General features: G+C 39.6%; 1 protein-coding gene across 1 annotated transcript in view; it reads left to right on the top strand.

Moving 5' to 3' along the window:
- Positions 1-12,255, top strand: part of LOC132101440 (ADAMTS-like protein 3) — a 200,459-nt gene extending 188,204 nt beyond the window's left edge. The window contains exons 26-31 of the mRNA XM_059506403.1: positions 2,750-2,965; positions 3,698-3,881; positions 8,482-8,686; positions 10,065-10,168; positions 10,258-10,472; positions 12,137-12,255. Of these exons, the coding sequence (XP_059362386.1) occupies positions 2,750-2,965; positions 3,698-3,881; positions 8,482-8,686; positions 10,065-10,168; positions 10,258-10,472; positions 12,137-12,255 (1,043 nt within the window). The remainder of the gene's footprint in view (positions 1-2,749; positions 2,966-3,697; positions 3,882-8,481; positions 8,687-10,064; positions 10,169-10,257; positions 10,473-12,136) is intronic.
- Positions 12,256-12,869: the final 614 nt, after the last annotated feature.

Genomic DNA, 12,869 nt, shown 5'->3' with positions numbered 1-12,869 from the left:
TACATAAATCGCCAGGGCGGTCTCGGGTCCTGAAACCTGTACAGGCTAGCGGAACGCCTCCTGGTTTGGGCTCAGTGCGACGTGCGTTCGCTGAGGGCAGTGCATGTGCCTGGGCTACAGAATCTGGGTCCAGACAGGCTGTCCAGAGGCAATGTTCCTGCGGGCGAATGGTCTCTACACCCGCAAACAGTCCGGCTGTTGTGGGAGAGATTTGGCAGGGCGGAGGGGACCTCTTCGCGTCCCACGAAAACGCTCACTGCCCTGCGTTCTTTTCCAAGAACGAAAGCGCGCTGTCACGGGAATGGCCGTGCTGCCCGCTTTATGCTTTCCCTCCCATCTCCCTCCTTCCGCAGGTGATAGAACGGGTGAGAGGAACGAGATGTTCAATACTGCTTGTAGCACCTCTTTGGAAGAACCAACCATGGTTCCCAGATTTGATGCAGTTAGCAGATGTCGCCCCGTGGCCAGTACCGTTGAGGAGGGACCTCCTCTCGCAGGCCAGGGGCTCGATTTGGCACCCTCAACCGGAGTTGTGGTCCCTCCATGTGTGGGCGCTCAACGGTTACCCGCTGATCTCGCAGTGGGAGTGCTGAATACCATCACTCAGGCTAGAGCTCCGTCGACACGACGTCTGTATGCCTCGAAGTGGTCGGTGTTCTCCAGCTGGTGCACAGCTCGAGGATATTCACCCCTTAGTTGTGAGGTGACGGAGGTTCTCTCCTTCCTACAGGAGCTGTTGGATAAGGGCAGAGCCCCATCCACGCTCAAAGTTTATGTGGCGGCCATCGCAGCGTTTTCTGAAACAGCGCTCGGTCAGTCAATAGGAAGGAATGATTTGGTCATCCGGTTCCTCAGAGGAGCTAGGAGGCTGAATCCTCCCAGACCTCCGTCAGTCCCTATGTGACCTCGCGGCGGTTTTGGAGGCCATGAAGGTTTCCCCTTTTGAGCCTATCCAATCGGTTAGCCTTCAGCATCTGTCGTTCAAGACAGTATTCTTGTTGGCTCTCGCTTCGGTGAAGCGTGTGGGTGATTTGCACGCGCTCTCGGTGAGCCAGTCGTGCTTGGAGTTTGGGCCTAATGTCTCAAGGGTCATACTCAAACCTAGGCACGGTTATGTGCCGAAATCCCTCAACGCGCCGTTTCGGGCTCAGGTTATTGCCCTGTCTGCCCTGCCGGTGTCAGGAGAGGATAGAGACTCGAGTCTTCTTTGCCCTGTCAGGGTTTTAAGAGCTTATGTGTCTCGCTCTGCTGCCTTTCGGCAGACGGAGCAGCTGTTTGTCTCGTTCGGTGGACGTTCCAAGGGAATGGCTGTTGCGAGACAGACTCTATCCTGATGGATAGTTGACGCCATAGCGTTAGCTTACGCTTCCAGGGGCCTTCAGTGCCCGTTGGGCGTCAGAGCACACTCCACAAGAGGCGTCGCCTCGTCGTGGGCGTGGTCTACTGGGATCTCCTTGCAGGATATATGTATGGCGGCAGGTTGAGCCTCACCGTCTACATTTATCAGGTTCTATAACCTGTGAGTCCCTCAGGTGACTGTGCACTGTAAATCCTGGGCGTTGCTTCAGGTTTATTGGTGTGTGATCCCTGCGCGCACGGCGTTTTGCATTGGGTTCCCGTAGCGTCTTAGCTAAGACGCAGTACGAGAGAGCTCTCGTAAGAGAACGTACTCGGTTACTAAACGTAACCTCGGTTCTCTCTAGAAGAGCGAACGAGTACTGCGTTCTCTGCCGTGCGCACGATTCACTCTGGTTCGCTTCGGCGATGAAATAAATCAGGTGAGTCAGCCTTTTCGAGCTCCTTTTATAGGTTGGGCCACACCTGTTTCGGCGGGAAGTGGCAAGAAGGGCGCGAAGCGCCAACATCATTGGTCTGATGTTGCATCAGCCCGCGCTCGATAGGCTGTGCAGTTGCCGCAGAACAAGCCAATGAGCGAACGAGCCGTCTCGCCTATGGCTGTGTACTGCTGCAAATGCGCTTTACAGAAATACAAAATTAAGGATAATTTTTTGCTTCAGTATTTCGTGAAAAGAGACTTTTCCCGTAGCGTCTTAGCTAAGACGCAGTACTTGTTCGCTCTTCTAGAGAGAACCGAGGTTACGTTTAGTAACGAGTACGTTTTAGCAAGTTTGTTGTGTTTTATCATTTCGATTAGTTATTGTTTTTAATATGTCTATATAGTTTTTAAATAAAAAATGTTTAAGTTTTAGTGTTTTAGCACATTATTAAATTGTTTCACAGGGTAAATTTATCTTAAGGATTTTAAGATATTTTAACGTTTTTTTTTTCTCTTTTAGATTGTAAATTATTAATATGTCTGTTGCTCTCCTTTCGTTGTTTGTTTGTTTGAATGGATGTTATTTTGTTAATATATAAAAAAGTTGATCCCACAAGTAATAAAAAAAGGATTTTTTTTTACCTGGATAACAACTTAAAAAAAAAAGGACTAATTATCAGCTAATTATTTATATCAAATTATTTAAATTAACTAATATTTTTTTTTCTTCAGTGAAGAAATGTTTTCTTCTATGACATAACCATAACTTGCTAACAAGAGTTTAGTGTATGTGTTTGACAAATTGTTCAGCCACTGTAACCCTTATTCTTGTTTCTCTGTGTCTGAGAGTTCAGATTTCCAGTAAGAATATTTGATTGAGTCTAAATGCTTTTTAGCATTTAGTTTTTCATACATTTTTCACAGTAAAGTTGTTTTTAAGACCTTTAACCTTTCACCTTTAACCCCCTTCAGGTTGTCCGGTGGTCCCCAGTCACAGAAAACCCATTAAGTGGTCATATCAGAACCAGACCCTGAAACAGAGTCCAGGTATGAGCTACCACATGCTGGTGGGGGGACGAGTTCTGGAGATGAACACACACGGAGGGAAGTTTGATGGACGCTATGAGTGCCAAACACAAATCAACAACCAGCAGCGTCTCACGGCTTGGATTCACGTGCTTTCACAAGGTTAGTGTGAATAAAAACAATATGGGTGAATAAATTCTTAAAGCTGTCTTTATATACATTTCAGACCAAGAGTTTGGACACACCTTCTCATTTAAAGAGTTTTCTTTATTTTCATGACTAAGAAAATTGTAGAGTCACACTGAAGGCATCAAAACTATGAATTAACACATGTGGAATTATATACATAACAAAAAAGTTTGAAACAACTGAAAATGTCATATTCTAGGTTCTTCAAAGTAGCCACCTATTGCTTTGATTACTGCTTTGCACACTCTTGGCATTCTCTTGATGAGCATCAAGAGGTAGTCACCTGAAATGGTCTTCCAACAGTCTTGATGAAGTTCCCCGAGAGATGCTTAGCACTTGTTGGCCCTTTTGCCTTCTGTCTGCGGTCCAGCTCACCCCTAAACCATCTCGATTGGGTTCAGGTCCGGTGACTGTGGAGGCCAGGCCATCTGGCGCAGCACCCCATCACTCTCCTTCTTGGTCAAATAGCCCTTGATGCCTTCAGTGTGACTCTACAATTGTCATAGTCATGAAAATAAAGAAAACTCTTTGAATGAGAAGGTGTGTCCAAACTTTTGGTCTGTACTGTGTATATATATATATATATATATATATATATATATATATATATATATATATATATATATATGCTTATATGTATCATCAAGTATTTTAATGTCATCCCTAACTGTATTTGTATTTCTCTGTGTCTTTTTTGGGGTGTAGAGTTTAAGTGGCATTTGGGTGATTGGAGCACATGCAGTGCTTCCTGTGGCAACAGAGGGACTCAAATGAGGAAAGTACGATGTCTGACATCAGAGGGCCAAGAGATGCCTCATTCAACCTGTTATCATCTTCCCAAACCGATCAGTCAACTACGGCCGTGCAACCTGCTAGACTGCCCCCCCAGGTACACTTCTCTAAACAAATAATAAAATACTTAAAGAAATATTAAGTAATATTTGCCAAAAATAACTAAAATGTATTCACCCTCAAGCCATTTGCTCAACCAATGCAGTGAATGGATGCCGTCAGAATGAGAGTCCAAACAGCTGATAAAAACTTCACAATAATCCACAAGTAATCATTTCTGACCAACCTGTTGTCCTTTGACATCAAAATCCACCAACATACAGTATTTGTTTTGAACTATTTGGACTGTAAACGGTGCTGGATCTGTGCACCGTCTGATTCAGACGAGACAACTTTTACACTGGAAAAAGCAATATTATGAATAAAGGACTCTAATCTGATGGATTCTTACAAATAAGCAGCTTTTCATGTCAAAAGACATTAATTGATGGACTCTAGTGGTGTGGATTACTTTTGGATTATTATGATGTTTTTATCAGCTGTTTAGGACTCTCGTTCTGACGGCACCCATTCACTGCAGAGGATCCACCGGTGAGCAAGTGATGCTAACGTAATGCTTCATTTCTCCAAATCTGTTACAAACTTGTCTTAGATGGCCTGAGAGTGAATACATTTTCAGCAAATTTTCATATTTGGGGGTAGACTATTCCTTTAATAATATGCAGCATTTTTCAATACACAGCATGTTATTAAAGAAGATCGGTTTCAAACAGAGTTCATTTTCATGTTGAAGAGTTCTTATTCAAAGTTGTATATATTTTATTTATTTATGTGTTTGACTCATTGATTAAGAGAACAAAATAACTAAATACATGTAGATAAACTGGATAAATACTCCACTGTCTGAAAAAATTATCAGTTTTCATTACTTAGAAAACAACTTAGAAGATTAGATTGGAAAAACCTATCAGGATTGGGTACAATATGAACAAATCCTGAAAAAATACATTTACATTTAATCATTTAGCAGATGGTTTAATCCAAAGCGACTTACAAATGAGACCAATAGAAGCAATCAGACCAACAAGAGAACAACAACAGTATACAAGTGCCATGACAAGTCTCAGTTAGTCTAGCACAGTACACGTAACTAGGTTTTTTTATTTTAATTTTTTATTTTTATAGAATAGAATAGAAAAGGTAAGTATTAGGCTAGTATTAATTGGTCTAGTGATGGCAAAAAAATGTTAGATGTTTTTTGAAAATGACTAAAGACTCAGCTGTTCGAATTGAGATTGGGAGGTCATTCCACCAGCTGGGCACAGTCCAGGAAAAGGTCAGTTAGAGTGATTTTGAACCTCTTTGGGATGGCACCACAAGGCGCCATTCACTTGCAGAACGCAAGCTTCGGGAGGGTGCATAAATTTGAACTAGTGAGTTTAGGTATATTGGTGCAGCGCCAGTGGTCGTCTTGCAGGCAAGCATCAGTACCTTAAATCTGATGCACACAGCTACTGGTAGCCAGTGTAACCTGATGAGGAGAGGAGTAACGTGAGCTTTTTTTGGCTCATTGAAGACAACCCTTGCTGCTGCATTCTGGATCAGCTGCAGAGGCTTGATAGTACATGCAGGAAGGCCCGCCAGGAGAGCATTACAATAGTCCAGTCTGGAGAGAACAAGAACTTAGACAAGGAGTTGTGTGGCTTGCTCTGACAGGAAGGGTCTAATTTTCCTAATGTTGTATAAGGCAAATCTGCAGGACTGGGTCGTTGTAGCAATATGGTCTGTGAAGCTTAATTGATGATCGATCACAACACTTAGGTTTCTGGCTGTCCTGGAAGGAGTTATGGTTGACGAACCCAGCTGTATAGAGTAGTTGTGATGAAACAATGGGTTAGCTGGAACCACCAGCAGTTCTGTCTTAGTAAGGTTGAGCTGAAGGTGATGGTCCTTCATCCAGCTAGAAATGTCTCTCAGACAGGCTGCAATGCGATCAGCTACTGTCTGAACATCTTGTTGGAATGAGAAGTAGAGTTGAGTGTCATCAGCATAATAAGTGATAAGCCATGCTTCTGAATGACAGATCCTAATGACGTCATGTAGACGGAGAAGAGAAGTGGTCCAAGCACTGAGCCTTGAGGAACCCCAGTAGCAAGAAGTTGTGACTTAAAAACCTCACCCCTCCAAGACACCCTGAAGGACCATCCTGAGAGGTAGGATTTGAACCAAAGGACTGCAGTTCCAGAGATGCCCATCTTTCTGAGGGTGGACAGGAGAATCTGTTGGTTAACTGTGTCAAAAGCAGTAGACAGATCCAGAAAGATGAGTACTGAGGATTTGGAAGCTGCTCTTGCCAGTCACAGGGCTTCATTAACCGAGAGCAGGACAGTCTAAGTTGAGTGGCAGCTTTTGAAGCCAGATTGGTTGCTGTCCATGAGGTTGTTCTTTACAAGAAACATAGAGAGCTGGTTGAACACAACTCGCTCAAGTGTCTTTGCAATAAATGGAAGAAGGGATACCGGTCTGTAGTTTTCTAAAAGTGCTGGATTTAGAAATGGTTTCTTAAGTAGTGGGCTTACCCGAGTCTGCTTAAATGCTGTGGTAAATGTACCAGAGTGAAGAGAGGTGTTAATAATGTGAGTTAGTGAAGGTATTAGGGCTGCACAATAAATCGCATGCGATAATTAATGCACATCTTGCACATCTATAGGCTTTAATTTAAAGAGAGCATAAACCTTCAAAGGTCTGCGAGCCATGATGCATTTAACTGCAATAGCACCCCAGTCCTCTGATTCCCAGCCAAAGTGCCTCTCTCCATCAAACAGCCCATTTTTCATTCCCTTCCCAGCATCAGTCTTTTCAGGGGCGTGCAGACACTCAACCAAGCACATGAATCAAACTGTATGATTCCAATGGGGAAGGAGAGGAGCAGATATCAACTGTTAGTGTAAAAGAGCTTCTTTTAGCCAGTGCTCTGGTCTGGGCATTTTTTTCCCTCTGGGTTTTTATCATTTCAACACGATACAGAGAAATCATAACATTTCGAATAAGAAAGAATTGTGAAAATCACCAGGGACAGAAATACATTTTTCTGGTAAAATTCTGGCAAAAAGATACTTACCTCCGGGATAGATTTCCAGGAATTTTAAAGGCAATTTTCCTAATTACGTGTGACTTTAATGTAAAATACTTATGTCATAGATGTAACCAGTTATTTCAATCAATCATAATACTATAGACCAGTGGTAAATATCCTTCATGAATTATATAAATTACATTCTAAAATTAAAAACAGTAGCATATTTTAGGACACTGTAAAAAAGAAAAAGAAAAAAGAAGATAAATAGGGTATAATCTACCATATTGCATATGTGAATTATATATATATGTATATAGCATTGTGTTCTGGGGTTAATAGATGATAAAAGACGATAATTTATTTGTATTTTCTTTATTAAATGTTTGTGAAAAGCACATTAAAACCATGACATAAAAACATAGGATAGATAGTGCACACGACTTCTATATGTCCATGCCAAAAACATCATCTGATTATTGTCATGCGTCTGGACTCATATGTCTCTGTGAAAGCGCTTAGCGTCAGTTCAGAGCTGTCAGCGGGAGATCCTCTCACAAAGCGTGTCTTTGTTACTGCTTCTTTCACTCTAACACAACCCCAAATGCGCCGCAGAGGTTCTCAGCTCCCCAGTGACTCAGGTACAAGCTGTGCTTTTTCAAAAAACAAATATATCCAGCCACACAAATCCACTGTTGAAATATATGCAGATGTAAATTCTTGTCGATTTGGAATGGCACGTATCCAGTGTTAGCTACAAGTTTGAGGTTTGTTAGCATGTGTTTAACTGTGGGAGTGCAAAGAAAATTGGTGATATGCAGCTAGATAAATGTCAAATCTATGATAGGATGCTACAGGTGTGAAGATAAATCATGTCTTGTAACAATTCAAATGACATTTGTGGTGATTTTATTTTTATATGTTTACAAAGCGTGTCATTTTTGCAGAACTAAATTGAATTTTAATGGTAAAAATAGTGCATTGTAATGATTTTTGTTAACTGATTTTTGAAGCACTTCTGACTTTTTTTAAACTCATTATTTGACTGTATTCCATAAATTGAAAGCATTTATACATAAAAATGAATCACAAAAGGCTAAATAATTTTTTTTTAGATGGACGCTAATAATATTTGCTAATTTACAGTATTTTTATCAAATAAATGCAGAAAAGCCCCAAACTTTTGATCTTACTAGTTGAATACTCTGTAGTTTCTACTGTATAATACAAATATAAGATCAAACAGGAGTATGCTACATTATCACATCACCTCATTACGTTGCATATTTATTTTACTGAATATCATACAGCTGTGAACTATATTTTTTGGCAGTCTGATTAAGAAACAGATCAGAAATCGTGACTTCTGGCTCATCAATCTCACTGGCAATAGAAGGTCAATTTGAGTGCATTGCATTGTGGGATTTACTCATACAGTGTGCTGTGTTGCATACGGCACATTTTTTTTTAAAAATATAGGTCATCTGCATATTTCATGCACACTGAACATTTCTGGCTGATTGTGCAGTATTTCATATTTCACTTTATCATTTAAAAGTACTCACATGAGCCTCTTAAATAATTTTGAAGCTCTTCTAACTGTTTTTCCTGTATATGTCAGCTGGGTGTCAACAGTGTGGTCCAGATGTTCCAGTTCCTGTGGGCAGGGGTTCAGAGAGAGGCGGGTCTCCTGTCAGCAGGTGGAGGTTTCAGGGAGCGTTAGGGTTTTGTCCAGCACAGCGTGTGAAGGATCTGCTCGACCTGAAGACAGGGAAGAGTGCAGCTCACACATGTGCGTGGAGTGGCTCACCGGCCCCTGGGGGAAGGTACATTTACTGACACTTTTATATTTAGGCTACGTTTACACGACGATGATGTAGTCAACACTGGAAAAGTTTTTCCCTTGCGTTTTTAGACAGTTTCACGTATACACGATAACGTTTTCAAAACAGTTCATGTTTGCACATATTCGCCAAAACGGCCAAATATCCTGTATTACATTTGCCTGTAGGGAAATGAGGATCATATGATGTATATGACGCGTCTCCACTGTTGGTTGTAATATTGGAGAAGTAAATCCACACTTTGCTGAAAAAGCGTTTGCAAACTGTCGAGCAGCACCATGAACCATGTACTCCGTCATTGTTTTATATGTTTGTTCGCACTTGCCATTAAAATCAACATGTACTGTGCATGTCTACATATCTAACACGTACTACACACGCGCATGACATCATTGTTTTGAAAAATTCCTGTTTTTGGTGTATACACGGAAATGATAATGGTGGCGTTTTCAAACACTTTCACTCTGAAACCTGTTTTCAAAAATAGTTTCGTTTGTCGTGTAAACAAACAGGCAAAGTGCATAAAAAGTTTCCAGGTTTTGGCTGAAAACTTTGTCGTGTATACGATATTGATGGAAACCAATGAAAACCCGTATTGGTCAGCAATTATCCATAATTATTTTATATTCTGTGGATTTTCTGCTAATCCTTTACACAATCATGCAAAACAATGGGGTTTGTAAGATTTTTTTAATGTTTAAAGTCTCTTCTGCTAACCATGGCCGCATTTAATTTATCAAAAATATTGTAAAAACAGTAAAATTGTGCAATATATTGATACAGTTTAAAATGACTGTTGTATTTTATAGATAATATGTTTATATTTTAATAATTGCTGAACTTTCTTCAGTGTCACATGATCCTTTAGAAATCATTCTAAAATTATTATTTGCTTCTCAAAACAAAAATATTATCAGTGTTTAAAACTGGTGATGCATTATTTTTTGTGTATAAAACATACATTTTTCAGTATTTTATGAATATAATATTTTATAACACTTTAAATATTTGCCACTTATAACTTAATTGCTCCTTTCTGACTAAAGGAGCTTCCCTTTTTTTTTTTTGAGTCAAAGGTGATATTCAGTGAGGAAAGTTACATTAAGGCAATTTATGCAAATTCTTTCATGCAAAAAATCTAAAAAGTAATTTAAAGTTATGAAATTACTAATAAAAAAATACTAACCAGTTACAGAATCTAAAAATATGCAGCTCTTGCACAGTCAACATTTCATGTTTGCCAGTTACCCATAATCGGTTTTATATAGCTTCTGCCTGCATCTGTTCATATCCATCCTCATCATATTTCCTGTCATGCTGTTGTGGTGCTGTAAGTGACGTGATGTGATGTGTTCAACAGTGCACAGGTCGATGTCTGGGGCCTGTGGTGGCCACGCAGAGCAGAACCGTCTCATGCAGACACTTCAGCAACTCCACGTCCAAAACATGCGACCCAAAAGAAAGGTGCCAGACTGGTGGAATATTCAGCATCACTTATTCTCCCGTGCTTTAATGTGTTATTTCTCCTGATCTGATTCTCGACCATCTTTCAGGCCGTCATCCGTGAGGAACTGCTCGTCTGAGATGTGTGACGTGCACTGGAAGGTGTTCCCGTGGAGGATGTGTACCGCAGCGTGCGGCAGCGGCTTCCAGTCCCGCAGGGTGGAATGCGTCCATCGGCAGAACAAGAAAACCCTCCCCGACCAGCACTGCGCCTGGCAACGGCGGCCTTCTACCTGGCAACACTGCAACATCACTTCCTGTGGCAGTAGGTCTATTAATTTTAGCTCTCAAAACAGCTTTTGATTAACTAGAGCGTCAGTACGGTTCGGGGAATGTTTGCCCTCGTTCGCCACCTTTAGAGCGTTCATGTTTTATTAGCGAAAATATTAGCGACCTGGTGGCCAAATATATTGGCTTGTTCCATCTCTCTCGAAGTCTAAGTTATCACAACGTCCCAAGAGAACTCGCTCAAGTTCATGGGTTTTTCTAAGCTCGGTCATTTCAGGAATCCCGTCTGTCCAAACATCTGCTTTTTGTTCTTCGCTCTGAAACTTAATGAAACTTCGTTTTTGTGTCACCTAACTTGTTTCTGGGTGCAGAAATATTTAATAAAACAACAGCAATAAATGAACTTATATTGTTTTTAGAGTGTGAAGCCTCAGTCATGCTAGACTTTGAGCTCGAAATGTTGCTTCACACCAAAGCGAACAGGATATGATATCACGCTCTAAGGATTCTCTTTTTGAGAAAAAATAAATCACTAAAGGCAAATGATAATAGACTTAAAAAGTGGAAATATACTGTGAACATCTACTCTGCTTTCCTGCAATACTGCTTTGTTTTCTTTGACTTGAGGTCAGTCTGTGACGTTAAGATGGGCTGTTGGTCAAATGTCTTTGTGCTACTGTATGTGAAGTAACAGGGCAGAGTTCAGCAAACTCAAGTTTGCATTTCTGGTTTCCCACGATTCTATTGAAGCATGTCCTAAAATTTCACAACAATCTTTGTGAAAAATCCATCCACGATCCAAAGTGACAAAGCTTGAGAAACAGGAGCAGGTGTCTCACATCATAGATGTTACTGTAAGGTGTATGTAACATGGTTTGTTAGATACGAGGAGGAGGAGGAGGTGGGAACTGGCTCAACATAAACCATCTATAATTAAGAACTCAAAAATAAACAAGTAAAACAAACACAAAACATACATTTTTCTAAGCCTGGACCTCTCTCATTAGCACTCACAGTAATTTAATTGAATTATTTTATCGCTGTGGAGTATAAAGTAAATTAAAAGGTATACATATATTTAACCTATATGAAAATATATTAATAACAGTGAATAATAGGGATCATAAATAATAATAGTTATTCATGCTATTATTATTATTATTATTATTATTATATTGTAGTTTTGTTGTTAACCATTTATAATTATTATTTTTATAACAAAATATTATTATTATTATTATTATATATACCAACAAAAGACTCAGCACTGTCATTTTATATATATATATATATATATATATATATATATATATATATATATATATATATATATATATATATATATATATATATATATATATATATATATTAGTTTTTTGTTTAACTAAATTCAAATTTAATTAAATTTATGCATTTAACAGACACTTTTATCCTAAGTGACTTACAGAGCATTCAGGCTAACATTCAGGCTAACATCAACTAGTTTAATTCATTGTTAATTAAACTGCTCAGTTAATTGTTTTAAAAAATAAATAAATGAATAAATGCTATTATTTGCAAACTCATCCATTTAAATCAAAATTTTCTATTTATCTTTGTTTAAATATGCTTAAATTTGCAATGTGTGGCTTGTGCTTTTGCAAAGTATGATTTCTAAAGGTGTAATTTGAATAAGCTTGGTTTTGTTTGGTATCTCTGCAGGAGAGTGTAAGGACACAACCCACTACTGTCCTGTGGTCAAACGTCTGGAGCTGTGCCTCGTGGACCTGTACCGGCAACGCTGCTGCCAGACCTGCTCACAGGACACCAGCGCCACCTAGATGCCCTTTTCAGTCACCGCACTGACCGTAAAGCAGAATTTTGTTCAATCATAGAAACCCTTGGACACCTAGAGTGTATGGACTAAAAGATATTTGGACTACACTCCACTGGATGCTTTCCCACAATCATCAGAAGTCCAAAGAGAAAATCACTTGAAGAGATTTGAAACTTCTCTCTTCACCAGTTTTCTCAGCGCATCTTGTTTTATCTTGCCCTGAAGGTGATATTATATGTGCATTAATTTAAGATTTTTTACTTATGGATATGAGAGGACAAATCTTTCAAAGAATTGGACCATTCACCGATGTGATGGAAATGAAAATAAAAGCATCTTGTGTGTACGTGGTGTATTGATACTAATAATATCATCAGTGGTGTACAGCTTGAAGTATTAAGAGAGACATTAATAAATGTTTTTTTTTTTTTTTTTTTTTTTTTTTTTTTTTAATAAGAGTCCTACCTTGAAGTCAACATGAAATGCTGTCACCACCCATTCTACTTCTCTAATTTGATTACTTCAGAGTCAAACAGAATATTCAATGAGAAAAATGTAGAGCGGGGCTTTATAAGGGGCTCTATTAGGACTTGATTGGCTCATGAATGGAGTCATGCG

Source organism: Carassius carassius, chromosome 2 (genome assembly GCF_963082965.1).
Source record: "Carassius carassius chromosome 2, fCarCar2.1, whole genome shotgun sequence".
Classification (NCBI taxonomy): Eukaryota; Metazoa; Chordata; class Actinopteri; order Cypriniformes; family Cyprinidae; genus Carassius; species Carassius carassius.
Note: the sequence above shows the minus strand (reverse complement) of the source record. Positions and strands in the feature narration are given on the sequence as shown.